General features: G+C 29.4%; 1 protein-coding gene across 4 annotated transcripts in view; it reads right to left on the bottom strand.

The window, feature by feature from the left end:
* LOC126735356 (uncharacterized) overlaps positions 1-20708 on the bottom strand; it is a 109628-nt gene extending 88920 nt beyond the window's left edge. The window contains exons 1-7 of one of the 4 annotated variants that reach the window (XM_050439318.1): positions 20439-20708; positions 19199-19286; positions 18245-18538; positions 18017-18185; positions 9579-10019; positions 1348-1596; positions 562-702 (exon numbers count right to left, since the gene is read on the bottom strand). In XM_050439318.1, coding sequence (XP_050295275.1) covers positions 562-702; positions 1348-1596; positions 9579-10019; positions 18017-18185; positions 18245-18538; positions 19199-19286; positions 20439-20467 — 1411 coding nt within the window. In that variant the 5' untranslated portion in view covers positions 20468-20708. The remainder of the gene's footprint in view (positions 1-561; positions 703-1347; positions 1597-9578; positions 10020-18016; positions 18186-18244; positions 18539-19198; positions 19287-20438) is intronic. The other 3 variants (XM_050439316.1, XM_050439317.1, XM_050439319.1) reach the window with 3 other exon arrangements.
* Positions 20709-27024: the final 6316 nt, after the last annotated feature.

Consider the following 27024-nt stretch of genomic DNA (forward strand, 5'->3'; position numbering starts at 1 on the left):
TTTTTTTTTAATTTTTGAGCTTGTAGTTTAGCCAAAATATTCCGTGTATCGTATGTCGTGAATAACCATGAATATTTTATTTCGTCTACTGTTAAATCGTTTCTTTTAGGTTTAATTTTTATTTTTTTAACTTCATACAGCCGTAAAACCCACGTCAAAACGTTGGTATAAAAATAAAGGTTGGTTTAAAACCAACCACCAGCCCTTTGTTTCTGCTACTTTTTAGAGGTTTTGTTATATAATCAGTCGGATATATAGTTTATGTTTTTTTTTTTTAAATTTAGAAGAGATTTATTAAAAAATTAGGTCAGCTATGCTAGAAGTAGCTCCTAAATTTTGGAATGTTTATAATTTTGTTAATAAAGATAATATTTATTTGATGTAGTAAATTTTTGTAGGTGTACACGTATAAAAAATAACAGTTGGCAGAATGACCAATTTTCGACACTTTTCCGGTTTAATAGTAATAATTTGTTATAGTAATAACAAAACTTGCTAAAAGTAATCGATGCTAATTTGCTTTAGGTAAACTCTATTTTCTAATTAAATTTTTTTTCTTACCTTCAATTGTAGGCGCTGTGCTTACTTTATCAGCTTCTAAAGCAAACTCTTCAAGACCTTTTAAAAATATTTCGAATTTTCGTTTTCTGCCTAGTTCCGCGGGTTCAGTGAACTCATAAAGTTCGTGTCGCTCTGGCGAAGCTGTAAAATATATACGGTAATTTTTTTTTTTTAAATGTTAAAAAGCCACCTAACTTATATTAAATGGGGGTAATTACGCGAGGCTATTTTAAGCTTTATTCCTACGACGTAAATTAAACGAGGCTTAAATTAGAAATTCTTAAAAATATTTAAACCTTAAAAGAAGTAATTACGAACTTTTGTCAGTTTAAAGCAAATAAATTTTAAAGTTAGTTCTTATCGTATAGTTAAAAATAAATATAAATGTTACTAAAAAAGAATGTAACAGGTATCTTCTAATTGAACTTAAACTATTGAACGAAGATCTTTAACTGACGTTGAAGGTGTAATTCAAGATGAAGATAAAAAAAAATTAACATTAAATTTACAAACTTTAATAAAATTTCACCATTGAATTCTTCTTTGAAAATTATCTATTAGTTTCTGTGCTTTACATTTTTTTATTTGATACAAAATGGGATACTGTACTAACACTATTTAGTTAATACAATAACCTATTTTTTTTATTTCGTCAGTTATACGCTATAATTGACGCTGTAATTAAGTTCCATATAAAGATTATCTTCAAATGTTTATATTCAAAATTTAGTGGCTAACAATAATTATATTAACCAACAAAGGTAATCTGTAAATTTACCAACTTACTTCCAGCATCAATGTTAAAAAACGTAGTCTGAACATCTTTATTGTTAGTTTGTCGAGGTTCCAGATTGGCTTCCCTAACCAATTTCGACGGAATTTCCAAAATGTTATTTTTAGGTGTTTTCGTTTTTGGTAAATCGTTTAGGATTGACGTCTGTACAGTGTGATTTGCGACAATTGTTAGCTCATTCGCCTTAATATTATCAGTTTTATCAGCCAAATTAATAGTTCTGGTGAGGATTTCACCATTTTCTGAAATATGTAATATTTAGTTAATTATTTATCAATTAATCGGGTCTATTAGTAAAAATGAGAAGCCTTATTGTATAATCAAATTCCCACATCCCTTGTATATGACATTTAGTAATTTAAGTAAAAAACTCATTATTTCATTGTAATTAGCAGAAAGCGAATAATGTCTTTTACTTATTAACTCTTACTTTAAAAAAAATAATCGTTGTGTCACATTTTGGTTGTAATTGCAGGGTATCTCGGTTATTTTTAAAGATAAACTTTGAGGTTTTCCCGAACCTGTTATGGAAACCTAATATAGCTACAGAATTAAGCTAACTCATTTTGCCTCTCAGACACAGGATAGTAATAGTATTAATTTCCATTTTGAGTTTTTTTTTTAATTTTTATGGATAACTAATAGATTATATAGTTATTATTAAACTGATAACTAAAGTTTTTTTAAAAAATTGGCAAATTATAAATGTCATAAAATACAGTTTTTTTTTAATTGTGATTTAAGAAACATTAGTGTGAAGTGATTTAAAAAAGACTAAGTTTATAACTCTAAGTATTATAACTCTTTAATAACGCCCATGATTTTTTAACCACGCCAATAAATTCTTCGCAAAAATATCGATCCAAAAGTTTTCAACTTTTCTCTCTTTCTGTCTTATACAAGGCATAAGCTATGACCGCGTTCTCTCTTTAAACATAATCGACAGGATACAATGAAAATGCATTTTGACATTCAAATTATGATAACTTTATATTAATAAAAAAATACACTGATCAACATTATTAAAAATTAGCTTGTAATGAAAGCGACGTAAACAGACTATAAATAAATTAGTTACTACTTCAGGCCAAGTATTGGAACATGGTGAACGAATGTCGGAATATTTTAACAATTTCTTCTCTGAGATAGGAGAAAGATTAGCATGTCATATAGACAGGAACCACATTAATGAAATCAAAAATGTTTCAAAAATTCCTTTTTTTCATTAAAAACAGATGCTAATGAGGTGGAACAAATTATTAAATCTTAAGCAAAAAAAAGCACCTGGATTAGATGGCTTAAAGGCTGAAACAGTTCAAATTTCAAATTATTTAATATCAAATTTGTCAAAAATAATTTTAAAAAATGTACTCGGATTGCTTTATTTTCTGAAAAAAAATGTATGTTCTCGCAGAAAATCAATTTAGCTTTGGTGAGGCAAGTCGACAGAAGATGCCATATTAGGTCTTACATCCAATTTATATGAAGATCTTAGTAACAAATATTCTCGCTCCTGTTATTTTTGTAGATTTGTCTAAAGCTTTTGATACTGTAGATCATAAAATTTTAATAAAAAAACTTGGCAAAATATATTATATCAGAGGAAGTACCCAAAAACTATTAAAGTTACTTATCAAATAGACGCTAAATTGTAAAAGTAAATAAAGTTCAAAGCATGTCTCGAATTGTCACTTGCGGAGTACCTCAAGAAACTGTCTTGTGTCCGCTTTTATTTATTATATATGTAAATTGTCTATTAAAACTTAACAATGTCGGCAAAATTATTAGTTATTTCGATGACCGTAATTTTCTATACAGCGTCGACATGATAACGACTAAAAATCCTTGCAGGAAAGATCCTTGATTATTTCTAACGGGCTTAACGGTAATAAATTATGCCCTAATATTCAAAAAACTAAATATATTAGTTTTTCATCCTACAATTGCAATCTTCCTAAAAGTGTTAGAAATAACTTAAAATATTGCTATATCCGAGACATATTATATTAAATATTGAGGTATTATTTTCGACCAGCTTCTAAAAGGGGATATTCACAGTAACCATGTGACTAAAAAATTACGAGTATTAATGACGTATATATATATATAGTTAGTTAGACTACAAGAAAACTTTCAAATCTGCAGTTAAACTCTGCATCCAGCAAACAGACCGCATTATTTTCCATAGATTAATTAACAACCAAAATTGATTTACCTTAGAAAATATATACGTATATCATTTTCCAAGCTATGACATAAATTACCAAACTGGAACATATTAGAGATTATGAGCTACCGAATTCTGCCTAAAAATTACCAAGCTATGACCTTAATGATAAAAGTGACTAACAATTACCAAACTGTGACAAAAAATTTTATTACTGCACTCGTCATTAACAAGCTACAAAATTGTACAGCTTTTATGATTAAACCGTTTATTAGCTAGGTTTCTATGTGTATGCAATTTTATCTTAATTTAAGTAATTTATATTTTCACTTAATAAACGTATATTAATATTATTATATTTATTATTTTTTCGAAAATATCCTTAAAAACTTTTTGTTTATAAAGCCCACGTTTCGGCACTATTTTGTATCACCTTCAGGGCTATAATAAAATCTGTTGTCATAGCGTCATTGTTGTCGTTAAGTATTACGATAATTTTTGTTTGAAAGAGGAAGTTTTAAATTTTTAAAATATTTTTAGTAATATTTTTCTAGGTTTTTTAAGTATTGTAGGCAAAGTTTAAATTTTGAAGTGAATTTTTTGTAAGTGATCAGTTGTGTTTTGTTTCTTCTTTATTTATATCGAATCTGTCTAAGATTCCTGTCCAACTAAAAATTGCTAGAGAAGTTTAGTTCAAAGTATATCGGCATTTTGTTTATAATTATAATTATTATTAAAGTTCTACCTCAAATGAATTCTGTCCTTTCATTTTAAAATAATTATTCTATTTTATACAGGGTGACTCAAATTACAGCCTTATCACTGGAATCTCGGAATTAATTATGGCTAAATTGCATAATTTGATGCTTATTAAAATTCCATTTAAAACTTTAAGAAAATATTTTCAATTTTTTCTGGCGTTATTTACAACCCTATACCAAAATAGATAAAACTTTACTAGGGTCATTTTTTCTCCTCGAGAAAATTATGTTTTTAGATTTAGCATCCGACGTTTCGTCTTTCAGAAACCATCATTAACCTTATTTTTTTAAAAATCTGTATTTTTCATTTTATTATTCGCTACAAATTAGCCATTTAAACATTATATAATATTACAACTCTCAACTTCAAAACGAGTTTCAAAACGATATTTTCTTGAAGTGTGACAAAATATAATACTGTTTAAATTAAATTAAAATGTTTTATTACATTATAATTAAAGGAAAATTGATTTTTGTCTTAAAAATTTTACAGGATAAAATTAGACTAAAAAAAAAACAATATTATACAGGGTGTTACAAACTTCGGTGCAAATATTTTAAGAGCGTATTGTTGAATTCAAATTAAGAACTTTTTATCCTATAAACATGCTAAACAAATACTCTTCCTGAGAGCTACAGCCTGGGCAAATTGCTTGAAGAAAATAGATTATATGGAAGGCTTGACAACAGTTTTTTTTTTTGGCTCTTTGACTGTTTTTGACATTTTCCATGCCAAAAATAATGTTAACACAGATTCAAGGGGACTTACCCATATGATTGCCCATATCTCATGGGCAATGGTGCTCATAAGAATTTTTAAAATCTAGAACACCATCTAGTTAGCAATGAAAAAATCTAAAATTATTGTTTCTTGCATTTTTTAATTGCAATTAGTTTGATTTGACAAAAATTAAACCAATCACAGCCCACTTCGATCTTTTTAATCGAATTTAATAATGCTTCTCTTTCGTCTATCAACGATTTTCTCGAAAACGGTTAATTGTATCGAAAAAATGCAAGATACCAAAATTGAAAAATGATGTTGCTAGATTTTTAATTTTCTTATCGAAAACATAATATAAGGGCCACCAGAAGGGTAAGCTACTCTGAATCTTTCCCTAAATTTGAATTTACATCATTTTTTGGAGGGAAAACGAAAAAAGCCCCCAATTTTCAGCAGATTTGACCGATAAATTAATGTAGTCACGGTTTCAGATAATCAATTTTCATTAATCAATTTAGAAGGGCAGTAGCTCTGAGGGGAAGCATTTTAGGACACATGTTTATAGGAAAAAAATGTCTTACTTGACTCCAATAATAAGCTCTCAAAATATGTGCACCGAATTTTGTAATACCCTGTATAACAGAAATGAGTTTTACAAGCAATTAATATTTTCGACGTTGTTGAGTTTGGGTCCATTCTCTATAAATATCAATGAAAAAAACAAAAGGTAGCTTGATATTTTGTAACCAACAGCAATAATTATATTGTTTGATTGTTGACGTGTCAATTTACCATTTTAAACTAATTAAAAGAGTAAAGATGGGGTTTTCGAATTCCCGAAAAACGTGATGATTCGAATTTATTACAGTATGAACAGAAATCTAAAAATGTCATGCGATCGATATTTGGCATAATACGCGAGCGTGCGCCACCTCTGACCTTTTCCGTTTCTTATTGGATTAAAACTTCAGGGAATTTTAATAAACCCTAAGAGTTTCAATAAACCCCATCGAAAGTAAGGCGAACGCAGAGAATCCGATGATGAAGAAGCTTTTAAATGCTGTAAGACTAACTTTTTTATTATCGACTGACATATAATACATAAGAAATGGTATAAAGAATAGCATAATAGCTCATTTTTGCTGGATAATTTAATCTTTTATTAGTTTTGATACATGACTATAAAAAACAAATGTTTTTTAAATTCTTTTCACACAGAGATCCTTTAGATTACAAAATGGTCCATAATTAATGCATATAACTTTTTAATTATAATTTTTTTTTATACCTGATAGTTCAGCACTACATTTTTAAAATATCTGATTAACGTTTACGCAAAATCCTAAAGTTTGATCCCACCAATTTGCGGCAGAACTAGTAATGCCAAGAATTAGGATTCAAAGGATTAATTAGGATTAAGATTCAAAATACAAATATGAGCCATATAAGATTCATATAAGTCAAGAATTTGAACATAGTTCCTTCAATAGAAGATTAAATTTTTGTCATTTGCTCAAAGGAAATATTGGAGAAGATGGGGAATTTTTAAATAAGATCATCTGGACAGATAAGAGCAATTTTTCGACAAGCGGTCTTTTTAAGCAACCTAATGAATATTATTATGGGGTTAAGAATACAGGTACAAATCTATTAAGTCTGAAGACGGTGAAGATCATTAATGAAGGGGAAGATCAATATATGGATCGGGCTAAATCGCAATAAAATAATGGAGCCAATTTTTTAGGAGAAAAATTTAAATGCTGAAAATTACTTCTAGGTATTGAATAACGCTGTATTACGTCAGCTTAAAAATAAGCTATTAAATAATATGTTGCTATAGGTAATAATAATATATAAATATAAATGCCTTTATTTTAAACTGGGCGAAGGTCAGCTATGCTGATAACTTATCGGAGCATTTAGAAAAATAATAACCCATAAAGAAAAGTAATATGACAAAGATAAAAAACAAGTTTTACATTGCAACATTAAAACATTACATAAAAAAATAATTACATATATGTTCAAAAAAGTTATAAACGAACAAACTTATACTTCAGAGAAGCAGTTGTTTTATTTTACATTTGAACATATTAGGAGATATATCTTCAAATTGACCTATATTGTATTAATTTAGAAGTTTAACTGAAGTATATTTGAGTCATCGTTTACGTAATTTTAGGTATTTCATAAGGTAATATACTATTTTATGTTGACGTAAAACCAGTCAGATAATCTTTTTTAGCTTAAAGTTATATAATACACATCCTTAGGGCTGCTAATTGTTGGTAGTGCCAAGACTTCAACCGTCTTGGGCCGGCAAAATGGTCTTTTGCATGCAGGAATTAAAAAGCACATGCAAAATTATTGGACTAAATCGCCTCATTATTTCAAGGTTAATTCCATTTATACCAATGGCATTAGATCCAATCTCCGACACTTCCCAGAAAACTTTCACTAACTAGATTCAGTTCAAATTCCGCGGTTATACTTTTAGTATTACGGTATTTAGAAATAGAAGTAGTTGTGGTGGTAACAAGATCCGGCACCATCCCATAATGGTAGCAACTAGGTTTATGAAATCCTTCCCAATCAGGAGATTGCACACCAGGGTGTCGTGCGTTGGCCTGCCAGAAGCCTAGATTTGTCCCCGCTGGATTATATTTTGGTAAAAATATTTTAAAATATTCCACAAAACATTATTTTGCAAAAACATTTTGCGGCCCAACTGAATTGTTGAAACCGCGGCTCTACAAATGAAAGGGAGAATAATCCTACGGGCAGTATGCGCAGGCGAATTAAGAGTATACAGAAAACAAAGGCGGGTTATTTAAGCATTTGCGTTAGAGTTTACTTATTATCGTAAGTTTGATTTAGTTGCTAAAGCTTACTTGACTAAATGTTAATTTTCCTTAAATATTGTTATCTGTTATTTGTTTTAAATTTGAAAAAATATTGCATATTTATTTTGAGTATGGTTAATTATAATAGACAATGTTTATGAAATATTCTCGTTTTGATCCTTTTTTATGTCAAAAGTTTTAATATTTCATGATGTTAAGGTGGCTAAAAAAAATCAAAAAATTAAAGTTGGTGATGGTTTCTAAAAGGCGAAACGTCGAACGTTAAATATAAAAACGTCACTTTGTAGAGGAGCAAAAAGCCTTAATAAAATCTTATCTATTTTGCCAAAGGATTATAAAATAACGTCAGAAAAAAATAAAAAAGATTTCAAAATTTATTATATGCCAACGTATCAAAATTTTTTAATGTTTTTAAACTGAATTTTAATAATGACTATATTACGCAAATTTGCCATAATTTTACCAACCTCTCGTCCCTTCTGCTTTCCGAGATCCTAATGATGATGAGGCTTTAGGCTATCCTGTACCTTTAAAATTTTTCAATTTTCAAAATTCTTTATTTAAAAAAATTCTAGCTCTAAAAAATCTAATATATGTATAGTTTTAGTTGCCTTTTCGATTTAATTTATGCACAATATTATCGTTTCAACTTTAGCACTACTTTAATTGTTTTAAAATTGAAATTAATATTAATATTAAAAAAAATTTAAAAAACTATTTTAACGTATTGTTGTAAATAACAAAATATAATTAATTTAATTGTAGCCCTGAGGTTGGCACAAATTAATACCGAAACAATTTTTAGATGTTTCGATAATATTAAATAGGACCTTAGCAAAAAACTTAGGATATTTCTAACCCCAACTATGATCAAAAAAATCTGAAAATCTAGAATTTTCTTTGTAAGAAGGTTGTTTCTGTTTGATATCGCTAAAATGCACCGATTTTGAGTTAATACAATCTAAACATGCATATAAATTCATTGGGAAATAAAACTATTTATAAATTAAGTGGATACTGAATAATAAGTTTTTAGACATTGTTATAATTTAATTTGATGTTTGATCCATCAACAAAAAAAAAATTCTGGTGTCCATCCTTATTCACATTAATTTGTGAAATTAGGAGGCATAGAAAGTAATTTCTAAATAGTATAGCAGTACATTAACAACTATTCACAACGCCCAAGTTTTTCAATTAATAGTGGCCAAAAATAATTTTTTTTTCCTGGAAAACTATTATCTGATTAGTTGATGCTTATAACGTCTGGAGTTTAATGAATATTCACAAAATGCACCATGGTCGGACGAAAATTTACGAGTCGTTTGTCGCACAAAATTCCTAAATTATTAGTGATAATCGGGGTAGTAAACAGCCTAATTTTACTGCCTGATCGTCTTAATGCATTATTTCAACTGAAAACCTTCATATGGACCTATTACCATTGGATGTTCAATATGATTTCTGACAAAACATGCATTTTCAATATAAAAATATCCTAAGCCAGTCCTGTTTAATAACCATTACATATTTAGTTATTAAGTTGTACTTAGCACAAAATTTAATAATTTAATCTCAATGCCAAATTATGTCTATATAGATTTTTTTTCTCATTTTATTGCACACTATTCTCGAAACTATATAATAATTTTTATTTCATTAAAAAAACGTAAATAAATGAATAGTAAAGAAAATAATATGAACTTACCGTCAGGTTCATAATTTACTTTTCTATTTGATCTTGGTGTTTTGTTAACAAACATGTCTCTAGTTCTTACTGGGGACTCTTTTTTTTTATTTGATAGCTTGTTTTCTCGCAAACAGCTACTGTCAGGAGCATCCATCATAGAGACATTTTTAGGAGTAACGAGGTCACAATTAACCATTTGCTTTTGTCCTGACATGCTCGGCGTATATCGTACAGCTTCAGTAAAATTAATGTTTACATCTTTCTTCTTATTTTCACCATTTGCATCGACTTCTTTGTCATGAGAAATCGTTCTCAAAGGAATTTTACTCTTCTTTGTAACGGAGACGGTAGAGTCGCTTTTAGAGCGTTTTTTCTTTTCGTTGGTGGTGCTATTGTGTTGATCTCTTCGGCTGAGCCGAAGATTGTTTGGAGTTTTTTCTTGTCCTTGTTGGTGGGAATCTATAAAAAGCAAAAGTATGTAAATATCACTGTATAAAAATAAACAACTACACTGCTCTTGTATAAGAAAGCACAAATACTAGACATACTATTAAATTTGAAGATATGATGGTTCTAAACCACAAATTACAGAAAAAAATATCTCTGGAATAATTTTCTCAACAAAACCACCAGAATAATAGGAGGACCCTCTCAAAGTAACCTTAACTACAGAAAGGAACTGCCTTATGAAATAGTAAATGCCGACTGTGATAGTGACTGTCTGATACTTAAAGTAAGTGTTAAAAATATATCTGTTTATTTGTCTGTTGTTTATTTCATACTAAATTCCACTGTTTTAATGTATGAAAAATATTTTAACCTTTTTGGGGAAATTTTACTAATAATGTGATATTGCTAGGAGATTTTAATTTACCTTATTTTAATAATTGTAATTATACAGATTGTGATAAAAATGTCCTGATGCAGCAATTTATTAATATGTATAATCTATGCCAAGTAAATAATATTCCTAATTTATTGTTTTAAGATATTAACAGATCTTTAGATCTTTCACTAACTAATATGGAAAAATGCACAGTATCGAGACCAAGTGACCCTTTATTATCTAAAGATGCTTATCACCCTGCTCTTAATTTACAATTTAATCTGAGGATTGTACAAAATAAAACAATTAATACGAAGACTTATACATACAACTATGCAAAAGGTAACTTCTTTACTCTTTATAGATCACTTTCTGATTGCGACTGGTCTATGGTGTTTAAATGCTATGATGTTTGTATGGGGTTTAATACATTTTATAAACTAATATACCAATTTCTGGACATTTCAATTCCAAAAACAAAGGTAAAATCCAACACTGCAGGGAAATTTCCAGTATGGTTCTCTCTTGATTTAAAATATAAAATTAAAAAGAAAAATAAACTTCACTCTCAGTTGAGTAAGCAAGTGAGCCCAGAATGCGTTGAATATCAGCACCTTAGAGCTGAAATAAAAAATCAAACAAAATATGAATATAATTTGTACAAAACTTCAATTGAAAAAAATTTAGGTGCTGATCCAAGTGCGTGTGCTTTTATCTCCATTACCCTAAATAAAAATATAAAAGATTATGAACTCATAAACAATTAAACATGTGATAATTTTCAGTAATTCAGAGAGCCCAAAGATTCATATTGACTCCAATTTCATTTTTACAGACCACAATATTTGAAATAGAATTTAGAGCTAATTTTTAACAAAAAGGTAAAATTTTTAACAAAAAAAAACATATGTATTAAAAAAGTATAAAGGCAAAAAAAATGTTAAGCAAAATACAATTACAAACTTCAATACAGGTAAAAATTGACATACAAATTTCTTAGTGAATAATAATAAAAAGTACTTACAGTTAATTTGTAACTTATTACTGCATAAAATAATATTTTTTTAAAGAATATTTACTGTATTTCTGTTTTTAAATAAGCTACTTGACTCAAGTTAATATTAAATCTAAAAAACGGAAAATGTAAAAATATTTTAAATGTCCTTTTATCTACAATTTATAAAATTATAAATCCTTTTATTTTGTCTTTTACTAATAACAATACTATGTAGATTGATATACAAGGTGTCCGGAAGCTAGATCCAATCCTTTAAGGGGGTGATAGCTGATTTAATTTCAAACATTTTAAGCTAAATATGTGTAGGTCGAAATTTGTTTATAAATTTTTTATGGCAATTTTTGCATTTTTCTTAAGAAATACCAAAATTTCACACTTAAATGGTAATAAAGCGCAAGTTACAATTAGTATCGGAGTTTCAAAGTTTATTTTCTTTTGTCTAATGTGTATTAATAAAAATACGATCAATTCCAAGCTTCTGTGTAAACTTATAGAAAAAATAGAGACATTGAAACGCCCTTTATTTTTAGATATCACTCATGCCGATGCCTGGCCAATTCTCTTTTGTGCGGCAGGTCATGTAAACAAAAATTATTAGACTGAGAACTCTCATTCTAAGAGGCCTCGGGCCTACTAAGCATTAGAGCCCCGATTGTGGGGTTATTTTAGGTTTTAATGTTAAATAAAACACAATTTTGTTTAAACTATTTATTGTTCATGTTCAAAATGCAATCCATTATTTCTAATACAGGCTCGAGCCCTTTTTGTTACTTCGGTGGTGGTTACTCTTATGGTCATATCTTTTTTCATCCTGTCAAATGCTTCATTTATTTTGCAAATCAACTCTTCTCTTGTTCTTATTTCGGTGATGTATACAAGCCTCTTTGCCCGGCCCCATATGAAAAAATCCAACGGAGTTAGGTCAGGCGATCGAGGAGGCCAAGGAAAGGTTCCGCCTCTACCGATCCAACCGTCCGGAAAACAGTCGTCTAAGTAATTCCTGACAGCCAAGGACCAATGCGCTGGAAAACCATCTTGCTGAAAGATTATTGGTCTTTCTCGTTCCAATAATCCACGAAGCTGGATTAAAAGAACGGGGATATCATTTTGTAGAAAATCTAAATAGTTCGCACCATTTAAATTCTCTGGTAAGAAATGTGGCCCAATAATAGTCCTGCCTATTACTCCAACCCACACATTGACCGAAAATCTGTTCTGAAATGATTTTTGTTTTTCCAGTGCAGATTTGCATCTTTGGCAGCCCATTCGTGGAGGTTGTGGAAGTTGGTAATACCCTCCCTGGAAAAATTGGACTCGTCTGTCCACAAGATACTTCTTAAGAATAACGGGTCCTCGATGTCCATGTTCAATAAAAAGCGGCAGAACTGAATTCGTCTTGCAGGGTCTTCTTCTTGTAAGCCCTGCACCCCCGTACCATGAAAGGGATACTGTCTATCTTTCTTCATACCTCCCATCTAGAAAGGCCAAGGTCTTTAGCTACTTTTCTGACGCTTGCAGTAGGGTCTGCGGTAAAAGCTTCCAGTATTTGCTCCTCGATCTCTACATTACTATGGCCAGGGTTAAATCCACGTGCCGGATTATTCCCAATGCCAACTTCAGTAAGACGGCGAAAGATGTTTTGAAACACCCTGAAGTTTGGTAACCTCCGATCTGGATAACGTTCCTGGTACAAGCGTCGTGCCAAAGCTCCATTACCGTTAGCGCGTCCATATTTGAAGACAATGTCATCGTACTCTTGGTTGGTAAATTCCATTTTACAATACTGTTTAATAAAACGGGCAGAAACTCGATTTAAAAAACAGTGGATGCAGTCAGTACGAAGTTGATAATCTTACAAAATTAGAAGGGAGAGTGAAACTAAACAACAAGAGGCTAAAATCACACGTTTTTATTTATTCAGCGAGTACCTAACTTGTAACCCCCACCCCAAAGTACCTACTAGGTACCCCTTACCCTACAGTATCTACTATTAGGTACCTCTGCTTAATTTTGTTTTTATTACTTTTTATTTACCTGAATATTTACCTAAACTGTCCCATAATAGAAAACCAATCCAGTAAGTTTTGTTTACATGACCTGCCGCACAAAAGAGGCCATAATTCTGAGAATTGGCCAGGCATCGGCATGAGTGATATCTTAAAATAAAGGGCAGAAGCCAGGCATATTTTTAGAGAGGTTTGAACGACGAAAGCATTTTCATAACAATTATTTAAACATAAAACAAAGCATTTTTATTTTAACTCCATATTTATTTTTTACGTTTCAATATCTCTATTTTTTCTAATAAGTTCACACAGAAGCTTGAAATTGATCGTATTTTTATTAATACACATTAGACAAAACAAAATAAACTTTGAAACTCCGATACTAATTGTAACTTGCGCTCTATTACCATTTAAGTGTGAAATTTTGGTATTTCTTAAGAAAAATGCAAAAATTGCCATAAAAAATTTATAAACAAATTTCGACCTACACATATTTAGCTTAAAATGTTTGAAATTAAGTCAGCTATCACCCCCTTAAAGAATTGCATCTAGCTTCCGGACACCCTGTATATATGAATATAATGAAGAAATATTTGGTATTTTTAAAAATTAAAATCCATTAGTCTGTACATTTTTTGTTTAAAACAGTATTTTTTCTTTATATTCCAATTTTTCATATAAAGTTTAATTTTAATGCAATGAGTTTTGAATCCTGTATATCAAATTCTCCTCATTAGTTCTGAGGATCTGATATAATGCTAGGCTATACATATCTTGAGAGAGAAAAGAAGTCTTACGAGCAGAAGATTCACGAATTGTTGATTGAACTAAAAGAAAAGGATAGACATATAGAAAGAATGAGAAGAAATAGTTTGGTGTTTGAAGATGAAGTGTCAGAGGCCGAAAAGAAGTTTTCCTCCTCCCTAGATAATCTACACAAACTTAATGATGAACTTTGAATTTGAAAATTGAATTAACAAATTTAAAAACTAAAGAATGTGAGTTAGTGAGTTACTGTCACTATTAAAAGTATGTGAAGAGGAAAAAATAAATTTCAATATAGAAATCAATGAGTTAAATACCTTAAATAAAAAATTAATTGTAACAATAAAAACATTGGAAAATGAATCTGCAACCTATAAGACGCAAATAAATATGTTACAAATGGAAGTTAATGATTTAACTAAGATGAATAAGAATATGATCCAGTCTATAAAGGTGTTGGAAGTTGAAAAAGATACTTGCTATTCCGATATTTGTGCATTAAAGGAACAGCAAAACTTATCTAAATTTGTTAATATAAATTCTTCAACACAGTTGCCATGTAGGCCAAATTCACCTGTTGATAATCGACCTAAGCTTCTTTTTGTGAGTGGAAATTGTAGTAGAGTGTTCCTGAAGAAATTGCGTCTGAAGTTTGAAGCTAACTACAAAGTCCAGTGTTTCCTGAAGCCAGGAAGTACAAACAATGAACTGATTTATACTGCATCATCTATGGTTAAGGAATTTACAGAAAATGATTTGTTGATTTTAATGTTAAATGGTATTTGCTCATCATTCGATATTTTAAAAAAAATTATACATTTACACAGCAATAGTTTAGTGATGACAAGCCCTTACATGTATCCAAACCATAATGTAATTTATAATAGCAATAAGGCTCTCAATAGAATATTTCATGCAAATAATATTAATCTAAATAGAATTTTTAGAGTCTAATCATGCCAGCCTTTGGATCAGATTTGGCATCATTACTGTATACCCATATTTTAAAACATTTCAAAAGTAGCATTTCATCAAAAAATGTGTCCACAATAAAACCAAGTAATCAACCTGGACTTCTAGATACTGACTGTGATAGGGATTCTTTTTTATAGATAAATACACAGAAGATGAAGCTCACTAACATTCTATAAATAACATTGAAAATAAGCATGCGAAAAGTTTCAGTAGTTTTATTTTAAATATACAGTCTTTAAGAAATAAAATGGACGAGCTTCATCTTTTACTTGATTCATGTGATTTTCCTGATATTGTATTACTAACTGAGCACTGGTTAAAGCCTAACGAATGTTTCTTAATATCTGAACAAACAACTGAAGCTTTTTTCTGTAAAATTAATAAGTATGATAGCTTTCTGTTGGAGAAGGTTTTTGAATTCTCCCTTTGTTTTTGTAAGCGATTTAATTTATACGTTCTTTGTGTTTATAGACCACCCACAGGAGATATTGGTATGTTCCTGGACAAACTTGATTCTCTATTATCCCAATTGTCTCTACACTCCATAGTTATATTGGCTGGTGACTTTAATATTACCTTCACTGATGTAAGCTTGCCATCATATCATACATCCCTTTTAAGTATATTGGAATCTTATGACTTGAAGATACATGTTCTTTCACCCACACATATAACATCCTCATCTGCAACTACTATTGATTATTTGTGTACAAATTTAAATGATGTGCCATGTAGAGTACTCTCATCTGGTATTTCTGACCATGAAGCCATTCTCACTAGGATTCCATGCAACACTGTATTTCCTTCATCTCACTATATAGGAAGAATTTGATTCAGCAGAGCAAATTTGAATGCTTTTTCTTCTACTACAGCTTTGGTTAATTGGAATGCAGTTGAAATGGCTCCTGACCCATTTACTTTGTCATTTCATGTGCTATGTGACAAGATCAATCAGTGTTCTCCTAAAAAGAGGCTTAAATTGAAAAATAGAAAATCATGGGTCACAGCAGGCCTCAGAACTTCAGCTAAAAACCTCCGTTTTTTGGCTAAGTTGTGCAAGTTTACAACTAATGCAAACATTATTCTTTATCATCAGAAATGTCGTAGTCTATACAGAAAGACGATAAAAGCAGCAAAGGTTAAATATTATAGTGACCGCTTGAATATGTCCTCAAATAGGCAGAGAGAATGTTGGTCAATTATAAATGACTTCAGGCATTATATGTAAGACCAAATAGTTTAAATGATTATTACTGTAATATTCCTCATTTATTGCTCAAGGATGTAAATACTAATATTGATCCTTTGCATTATATTCAACAAGTGTCAGTTCAAAATTCTTTTTTCTTTTATCCTGTTAGCCTTACTGACGTTAGAGATGCAATTTAAAGCTTAAAAAACCATAAATCAGCTGGAGCTGATGGGATATCATCAAAATTACTACTCCTTTTGCCTGACTCAGCCTTAGCTTCTGCCATAAACAATTCCTTTCATAATGGCATCTTTCCAGCATGTTTGAAGGAGGCAGTGGTTATCCCTCTTTATAAGGGTGGAGATTTGAGTGAGCCTTGTAATTTCCGTCCAATTTCTATATTATCTACCCTCTCCAAGATAGTTGAAAAACTTGCAAAAATCAGAATTTTATCAGCGGGGCATGAGCTGGGAGGGGTAGTTGGACGTTCAGTGTAATTTTCTCTTATTGAGTCCCATCTTCGTTATGGCTTGCCTTTTTGGGGTTTAAGCAACAAGGGATTATTAAACATAATTTTTGTGATTCAAAAAAAGGCAGTTAGATACCTATGTATGTTCCGCTGGGTTAAGAGATTCTTGTAAATCTCTCTTTATATCTCAAAAAATCCTAACTCTTTTTATCTTAGAAACAGCTACTCTTATTCATAAATGTCCTAAACCTTCCTCTAACACTGGTCATATGACTCGCCAGGTTAACGATTTTCCCTTACCAATCCCTACATCCTCCCTCACCAAGAACTCACTTATATACCTTAGCAAAAAAATTTACAACCATGTTCCTCTATGTATCAGACAAATTTTAGAAGTTAAGAAATTCAAAAACAAATTAAAATCACTTTTATTATCCAGGGCATATTATAGCCTTGACGATTTTTTTAATGATACCTTTTGACCTGTGCTCTGACATCATTTTAGTGTTTTAGTTTGTTTCCTATTAAATATTTTAATTTACTTCCTCTAAATTCTGTTTTATTGACAGCTTTACTTATTTTTTAATCAAATTTATCAAAAAGATGCTTTTTTTTATTTTTTCAATCTGTTTTGTTATAATTAATTATTTGTGTAAATTTTATGGTAAAATGTTTTATTTGTTATGTTTGTTTGAAATTTAAAGTGAATTTGGATTTTTTTTAGTTTTTAGGATGCTTGTACACAAGATTTTGTTGTCTTACGTAATATAGCACATTTTCTTTCTTTCTAATTAAATCTAAGAACCTATGCAGTTTTTATACCTGCATCCATGTTTCTGATCATAGCTGATCAGAAATTTATCATCTTATATTTAAAAATGAGTATGCATCTGTAATTAGCCTTTTGGTTTTTTAATCTATAATCTTCATCAACACCAAAAAAAATATGATAAGTTCATAAATTTAAAAATAAAACATTTATTGCCATTATAGGAGCTCAATTTACTTGAAAACTAGAAAAAAAAAATTATAAAATATGTAGTAGTATTTATTAGACATCTCTACATTACTAATTAAACCATAAATACCTCAAAAGTTTTAATTTAAAAAGATATTGATAAAGGCTATATTTGAGAAATATTTTCGTACAGCAAAAACAAATTGATAGAAAAAAAATTGTACCCCAACACTATTTATTGACTTACCATTTTTTTTTGAATCTGAATCAACAAAAATAAGAGAATCCTCTGCAGCCTTTTTTTCTTTCGCTACCACAGGTTCTTTATTTGCCACAGGAGTACCATTAGTATCTATCCTGTTGGAGGTGGTTCCAATCCATCTATTTGGTTTGATTTGTTCTGCTTTTTTGATATCCTGCAAAAAGCAATACCATCTTTTAAATTTATGTGTATTAAAAATATATGATTATTTACCAAATGAACTTCACTGTCATCATCTGAAGCTTCAGATAAGCTGTTCTCTTTCTGTCCATTTTCAATAGCCTTACAAGGCTTTTGTTGCTGAATTGGAGATATACTAGTAGAAGAACGCCGATCGTTAAAGAAATTAGCCTTTGAGCCGCCTAATGTGTGATGTGGGGTACTTGTCAAAAGTAATGAATTTGGATTTTTTAACGGATTCTTTAAGTTTTCGGTCAGTATCTTCTTGAGGGGAAATTTTGCTATACTTTTTTCTGGGGCGATAAGCTGTCGGTCATATTGTGGCTTCTGCATAATAAAAATAAATTATGGTAAGCGTATTACTAGAAAATAATATATTTTATTAAATTAAACTACATAAAATTACCAATAAGATTTAACAAATGGTCAAAAGAGTGGAGACTAATTGAAATATTAACATTACATTTAGATTTTCTTAAATAGTGTTAAAAAGATTATGGATTCAGAAGAAATCTGATCAGAGAATTAGTCACCTAAATTGCATTAATCATTATAGAAATTAAAATTATTAAAAAAGTTTAATGCAAAATATATATGAATTCTTTCAATTTATTTTCCTTTTTACAACAAAAAGTAAAATGAGATTTATTTATATTCTAAAATATTTTACATCCGATAAATAATCTACATGGCATAATAAGATATTAAATTATGTGCTAAAAAAGTGGGAGAAAGTAACACACACAACTATTAGACTGATATAAGATTAGACACAATTATAAATGGACTTATTTTATTTAGGAGAGGAGTTTTTAAAAGAAAGTGTGTTATGAAGACACAAAATCAGGTATCCTTAATCTTGATTATAATGGTGACTTTTAAAAAACCTGTATCATAACTAAATGAAAACTAAATAAATTTTAACTATTAGTTTTAAAAGTACTCTAATGGTATAAATATAATGGTCTCTATACTTTATTACCTTACCTTAAATATTTCTCCTAACTTTCCTTTATCCAACCTCAGCTTACTTTTAAATGAGCTGTTTTGATCTAATTGCCTTAGCTGCCTTGTGCTAAGAAATAAAATGGAAATTGGTCAGAAAAATATGTGAAAATTTCCATATAGTTTAAATACTAGTAATAAGCTATTTATTCATAATTCAATAGACCCAAACTCCCTAAACTGATAATGTCCAGCATAAATTTTTGCACCTGCACCATGCACCAAGCATGAATTTAATTCATATATGTGCTATTACTAAATACTTAAGAGGTTACTAAAGAATAGAATTTAAAGATTATAAGGAGTTAGATAACAATACTTTCAGGCTGTGATATGAAAGCAAGAAAAACATGTTCCCAATTGATTGCTATAGTAGTACAAGTATTGACATTGTAACAACTAAATTCTGTACTTTTAGTTCAATTTTTAAAATTTTATTTTAAAATTATATTAGGTATATAAGTTTTAATTTAATTTGTACATGATAAAACTATTGTTCAAGCTATTGTGTAAAAATCATGAGTTGAGCTAGAATTAAATTTAAATATTTATAGCATAACAGTAGAAATAAAACAAACCATGATAAAAAGTGTTTTATATTGGGAACAACAACAATGTTATTAATAACTGGTAAATATTTTCTAAATTAAAATACAAGGATCTACCCTAGGTTTAATGCAGCACTCTTGTTTTTACTTAACAATAGATATTTTTATCATTCTCATGAATATTAGCAAAAGGTTAATATTGAATAATAATAAAATGCATATAGATTAATAAAAAAAAGTAAAAATAAAAGAAGTACTCATTTTTCCTTCAGAAACCAATAAAAGCAACCTGTTGAACAATTTTTTTGACACTTTTCAGCAAATTTTAAATACAATTGTGACCCAATCAAACCACTCAGATGGAACAGGTAAGATTTATAAGTTGTACTTTATAGAATACCTATTATTTTGTAAATCTACCAAAAGCTAATTTTTCAATTGAAAATATCTTTAAGGATAACTAGCTTTTTTAAGGATAAAGAGGAGCTCAACAAAAATGTACTTTCATAATAGAGAGATGTGGGTAAGTTTATGGAATAAAGAGACATGGGAGGCGATTACTCAAAATTACTACCATCCATATTAAATGGCATTTGGGAGTATTGCTTGCTTTAAACTAGCATAACAGAATTCAAAGCTTAACTAAAAGTCCATCAAAACATAAAATAACTCACCTTTTGATGGTTTTTGCCTGAGGTTTCATCTTCAAACTTCTAAACCAAACTAAAATATTGGATAACACATTTTACAATATTTACACAATAATTAATTTCTAAATGTCTAATATATATAAATATATATTATAAGTCAAATTTATTCTCTAAACATAACAGTTATACAACTTCACATCACAAGTTTATAAACAACTCAAACCCAAACTACCCAAACTTATTTGGAATAGTAGAATTTAACTCCAAACAAATTTGAATTTGACGTTTGCGTCAATGAAATGTCAACGGTATTTTCAATGTTCTCGTGGCGTCTTAATGCACGACCCAAGGAGACTGGATATAAGGAGACTGATCTTTACCTCTTCGCGTTTCCCAAATGAGGTGACGCGTACAGCATACGTTAAAATACAAATATGCCCAGCCAATCAGAGAAATTGAGAGTGGGGCAGCACTGCTGATCCTTTTGTGAAAGTTCGTCAATTTTCGTTGCCGATTAGCTACGGAAATTGAAAATCAAGGCATTGGTTTTGTTTAACTCATAGGGAAATAAATATTAAATTTTAATTATACTTTTAATTACTCTATGGTTTAACTTAACCTATATTGCAGATTTTATTTGCTTTGCTTGCTTCCTAATAATTGATTTAATTATCAACAATTATATCAACTTTGCGACTATTTGAGTGAAAATTCATAGTATATAGTGTTGAGTGTTTACTCCATTATCTATACAATCCATATCTGTGCTGGTTTTGGGCTCAAAAACAAACAATTTAGTGTTTGAGTTTCATTACCTTTCAATAAACTTGCCAGTGTTTCTTAGTGCATAATTTCCTTCCACTTAAACCAATATTTGCACTTATTTGTTGCTGTCTGTTAGACAATTATGCCATCACTAAGGTAAGATACATATAATTTTTTTAGTTCTAATTTGATAGGGAAGTAGATTATGCTTGTCAGACCCGAAACAAGTTTAAGAATGGGGAAGAACACATATTTTACAATTGCAACAGGAGTGATATCAGGTTGTACAAAGTCTTAGTTATCATTATCAAACATACATAAGTATGTTTTGTTGTGTTTACTTTTAGGATTTAATAGAGCGTGCAAAGTGAGAAGTCTGGGGGAAGCATTCGCATTTAAGGAACATGTCAACAAGACCAAACTCAAATAGCTATCAGCATAAAATTGTAATAGAAGCCCATAACAAAGCCGAAAAAATGAATGGTAAGGTAGAATTTTTGGAATTTGGAAAATTTAAAGTACAAAGTGTTTCGGTAGATGGTAAGTTCTATGTTGTGTCTTGTCATGAACTATGTGATGAGCAATGTCGCACTGGATACTGTAACATCTGTAAAATATGTTTTCATAAATACAGATGTGAGTGTCCAGAAAATTCTGTCTAAACAGGACTTTGTAAACATATGCTGTAGCCATTTTTGAGCAGAGGAGCGAGTTTGTTGTAGGTTCCCCAACTGTGAGTGAAGAGGAAGAGGATAATGTTTTGTTTGTTGATCAACCCACAACTAGCCAAATCAATTATCAGGAGAATGTAAACCATTTTATTCAGGAGAGTTCAAAAATGAAAGTCAATAGTTCTGCAATGGACTTTGAAGAAAATCGAGAAGTAGTTTGAGTAAAATATAAGTTACATTTTTATTACATCGTTTATACTTATTTTAAGATTGCATTGCAAGAGATTTGTAGCTATGGTAGAAGTTTAGATAAAAATGCATTTGTCAGATTTATGGCTGTAATCAACAAATTTAAAAATAAAGAAGTGGAGGAAGAAAATTCTCAGGGCATTGAAAAGAAAAGAAAAATTGAAAAACAAATGTACTATCCAAATAAAAAATAAGCTAGATTTCTTTGTGTATTTAATGGCTAGGTAATATTTGAATTGTAGTTATTTTTTTATGTTTGTATTATAGCTGTGAAGTTAACAAAAATAGGATGTGGTATTTTATATGGTATTTTGTGTTATAATCAATATAATATAACTAAGTATATTTTTTGTAAAGTTTTGGTGCAGGTTTCAAATTGTAAATACAAATTTTATGTAAGAGGTCATATACATCACTAGGTATAGTTTTTGTAAGGCTTAATTTGGTGTAGGTTTCAAATTGTAAAAACAAATTATAAGACGTCATAGGTGTTGGTTTCTTTATAACTATTTTTATATCTTTTATTTTAAGACTAAAATGTTAGCTTATTTTGTATGTTAATATTCAACTAATCATTTTCTATTACATTTTGTTTGCTATGTTTTTAATATTTTTTAGGGTGCAGAAAAGCTAATTGGATTAACTTGAAATTGGCATCGAACGAGGGGGAAGATCCTCTATGAGTATATATTTATGAATTAAAATGTATACAGAGCAGTAATTTTTTTCCATGTTACTATTGTATGGAAGTTTGAATGGTTTGGGCGTAGCCGATCGATAGTTCTAGCCTGGACACTTATCCCCGCTTCCATCGATACCTCACAACAGAAGCCGAAATCATGCGAGGCGACGACCGCATCGCGATGGCAAAAATTCCGCGCTGGGGCATATATTTTGCGTTGATTCGAAATAATATTTTACTGCAGTTATTATTGTAGTTTATAGTAAGATTACGCATTTAAAATTTTAAACTACCAAACTATTTTGATACTCGCTTTGAGTTTTAAAAAGAATAAAAATTCGTTATTTAAATTAGGTGGGTAAATTAACCATTTTATTTTTAACTTACATTTTACAATCTTAATTTTATTTAGAATAATGCCTACCTCTTGCTGCATTCCTGTTTAAGCTCAGAAAATATTAAAATGGATTTTAATTTTTTTTTTGTTTTTTTTTTGATTATTTTCGGAATCATTCAAATTTTCGATTTTTTAAATAAGCAACAAAAATTTGGCGTAGGTACCTACCTAATTTTGTTTTCGGCATTAACATTTTTACGAAAAAGTAATACAGCAATGCAAAAACTTTCCCATAGCAACCAAGATAACCCACAAAAGTGTCAAGAAAAAGTTTTTGAAAATTTGTTTTTTTTTTTCAATAATCTTCAAAACCACATAAAATATAATATATATATTTTTTTATATGGCATATTCTTTTACAAGTAAATAATGTGCAACTTTGGGGTAAATTATCCATTTTCGTATTTTGAGGGTAGACGAATTTGAAACACCGTTTATGTATATTTTTCCAATAAAATAAATAATAAAAAATATTTAAAACATTCATCATATACCTAAAAATACGTAATAATAAAAAAATATATTATCTTGTAAAATGTAAAATATTAGGTCCTGCGGTATCTCCACTTAGTCGTTCCACTGTACGGCGTGCGCCACCAAATCTCGGCTTCAATTTTGACGCCACGAAACCAGTGTCACGGCTAGAACTCTCGATCGACTACGGTTTGGGCTGTATATACATGACGAGCCGAGATGACAAATAAGCTAAAGAAGTGCGAGTCTACATACTACATACTATATACCAGATTAATACATTTAGCCTCTTTGCATTTAATTTTGAGGTTGTTGATATTAAAAATACCATAAATTATTATATTTAAATAACAAATAAATTTATAGATTTTTTATTATTTGAAATAAACAAAGTTAAAATATAATTTCTACGTTTTTTTTTTGTTTTCTGTTCTTATACTTTCACTTTTTAGTCATATTTACACTTTATCCAGCTTTTCCAACCATATATATATATATATATATACTTTATATCAATTATCAACCACTAAAGTATAATGTATAGTGGTAGTGGACAATTTAAAATAATATTATACTTTCAAATAACTATTGACAATTATTATATTACTAAGGTGCATATTAGAATTATGACACAGAGGTATGTAAAAATGCGAACTTTAAAATGTTCACCATATATTGTTAAAAAATTTAATTGCCATTTATTTTTATTTTCTAACACCCCATTTTTAATATTTAACTAACAATAATAATTAAATAATTCATACATTGCGCTTACACGTACCGCTATACCAAATGATTAACAAATTTCGTCATTAAAAGAGATAATTTGCTATAAAAACCAAATTTGGCAAGTATTTATAAAATATTTTTAAAATAATAATTGATCACACGCTGTAAATATTTAAAAAAATCAATAATCCATTTACTAATAATAGCTAAAATATCTTCTTATTAAATGTTTTTAATGCATATTGCACTTTTCTTCATCTAAAATATATACGCATCATAAAAACCTAATTAAATATGAATAGAAAAACTCTACATACATTGAAAATTTCCTATTTTGAATTTGGCGGTTCGCATACCACGCCCTCGCGGATGCCGAAGCGCTCTCATTGGCTAGGCATATTTGTATTTTAACGTATGCTGACGCGTACGCAAAATTGAACAATAACTGGGTTCGTAGAGTCGCCACCTCGGCGCTGTTGGTCAGAAGTATACCTCGCTCTGATTGGTTATTTTACACGTTGTTTTTATTTTCACTCGCGTCAGTTTGACGTTTTCAAAGAGAGAATTTCTGATAAACAATTGATTTAAATTAATTTTAAATGGGGATAAAGTATTATTACATCGTTATAATCAGTGGCGGCTCGTGACTTTTTGGAAAGAGGAGGCTAAAGGATAAGTGCATATAGAAAGCTCGAAAAATTTTGCATGCAACGCCCACTTTATACCCAATTATCGTTAAAAGTTAGTTTTGAAAATCGTTTTACATAATCGTTTTATCCTAATGTAATAATAATTATATATACATAATTAATATTGTTAAATATTTAATTATTAGGTACTTTTTATATATTATTTTTGAAATATTTTTTTAAAAAACAAGAAATATAATAAACTCTTCTCAGTCAACAATTCATACTTTTTTTGGGTCATACAAAATTCGCAGATTTCAAAAAAATAGTTATATTTAATATTGAACCTAAAAGTATATTTTATTGTCCAGCAAGAACCGGCGCGGAGGTGAGAGTTAAGTCTTGCCAGGAATTGGAAGGGATAAGAAAATAGGGATATGGTTTATGAAATAAACAAAAATAAGGTATATATTATATGGGACTAGAAAAATAGGATAATAAATAAAAAGAAGAATTCTATAGTTTTATATACAAAAATAAAACAAAACGTAAAAATATTTTCCTTGTTAAAAACTTTAGTTAAGTAGCTTATAATGTAAATAAAAAAGTATAAATAAGCTTTAATATAATATATTATATACATACATACATACATACATATTTATATACAAAAAATATTTTATAAATAAAAAACTCTGTTCAAGCCAAAACCATAACATATGATGAATAGAACAAAAGAAAAACATATTTTCTCTGGAAAAAACTTTGGTTATTATTGCTTTATATCACAAATAAATACTTAGTAGGAATAGGTTTTAAAACTCTAAAATAAAAATATAATATACATGTTTATGTCCAAGCGAATAAGATAATACTTTATTATGTACAATGTACATACATATATGTATACATTATAGTCATTATACATCAGTTATTTTTTTGTTGTTTTTTTTTTATTTTTTTTCTGTGGACTCTACTCTGGTTTGAAAATTAAGGGAATTCTTCGGTTTTTCATATTAGCAAAGAAGTCTATTACTTAGTCGTATTTGGGTCATGGAATTACGGCTATAACTTTTAATTCTTTTGAGTGCTGAAAAATTTCTTTCTACAGATGCTGATATTATGGGTATAGTCACAGCAATGTTAATAAATTTATGGCATGCACTCATTTAAATCATTTTCAAACATAAAACTTAATAATTCAGATGGAGACTTACAACTCTGAAACATCTGAGGGTCACTGTACGTTACAATTAATTCATTTTTTAATTGAATGGGATCAAAAAACGGATACTGGTTTACTAAATTATCCAGTAATTTTTGGGAAAAATCTTTGGAGTAGGATGGAAATTTTTCGAACATTAATAGATCAAAGTAATTTAATTTACTAAGATCGCTGAATCTAACCTTAATTTGTTCAGTTATTGTGTCCATTATTTCAATATAGATTTGTCGCAAATCGGGTAAGTCAAAATTAGATTTTCGTTTTTTTTACTGGCGGCTCAACATTAACATCAAGTTTTTCAAAAATGCTATCAAAATACTGCTCATCATTTCTAAACTTAAGTCTGAAGATGTGTTTTGAAGAATTGAGAAAACCACGTCAATTTGCTCAAAAACTAGTTTAAATGATTCAAGCAAAAAAGAAAATTTATGGTCTGTTAAAATATACTTGAAACCCTTTGCCTCCCTGATACTTTGGTCGTCATTTTTAAAATCCTCACTGTTTAGAATAAAATCAAAAACATCTATTAATTTTTCCTTATGTGTATGCACTGAAAACACAGATCTTGATGTAGAATTCCACCGTGTAGCAGCAAAAGTAGGCATTCGGCTACCGCAAATTTCATTTAGGATGTGACTTCTCTTGGTGAACTTGGAAAAAAAGGCAGAAAATCCTGACAAGTTGGAGAAAAAAATACGACAGTCTTTAATAATATTGCATGCCTTGCTTAAAACTAAGTTTAGTGCATGGGCATGGCAATGCGTAAAAAGTGCATCGATTTAATTTTAG

This window comes from Anthonomus grandis, chromosome 4, assembly GCF_022605725.1.
Source record: "Anthonomus grandis grandis chromosome 4, icAntGran1.3, whole genome shotgun sequence".
Taxonomy (NCBI): Eukaryota; Metazoa; Arthropoda; class Insecta; order Coleoptera; family Curculionidae; genus Anthonomus; species Anthonomus grandis.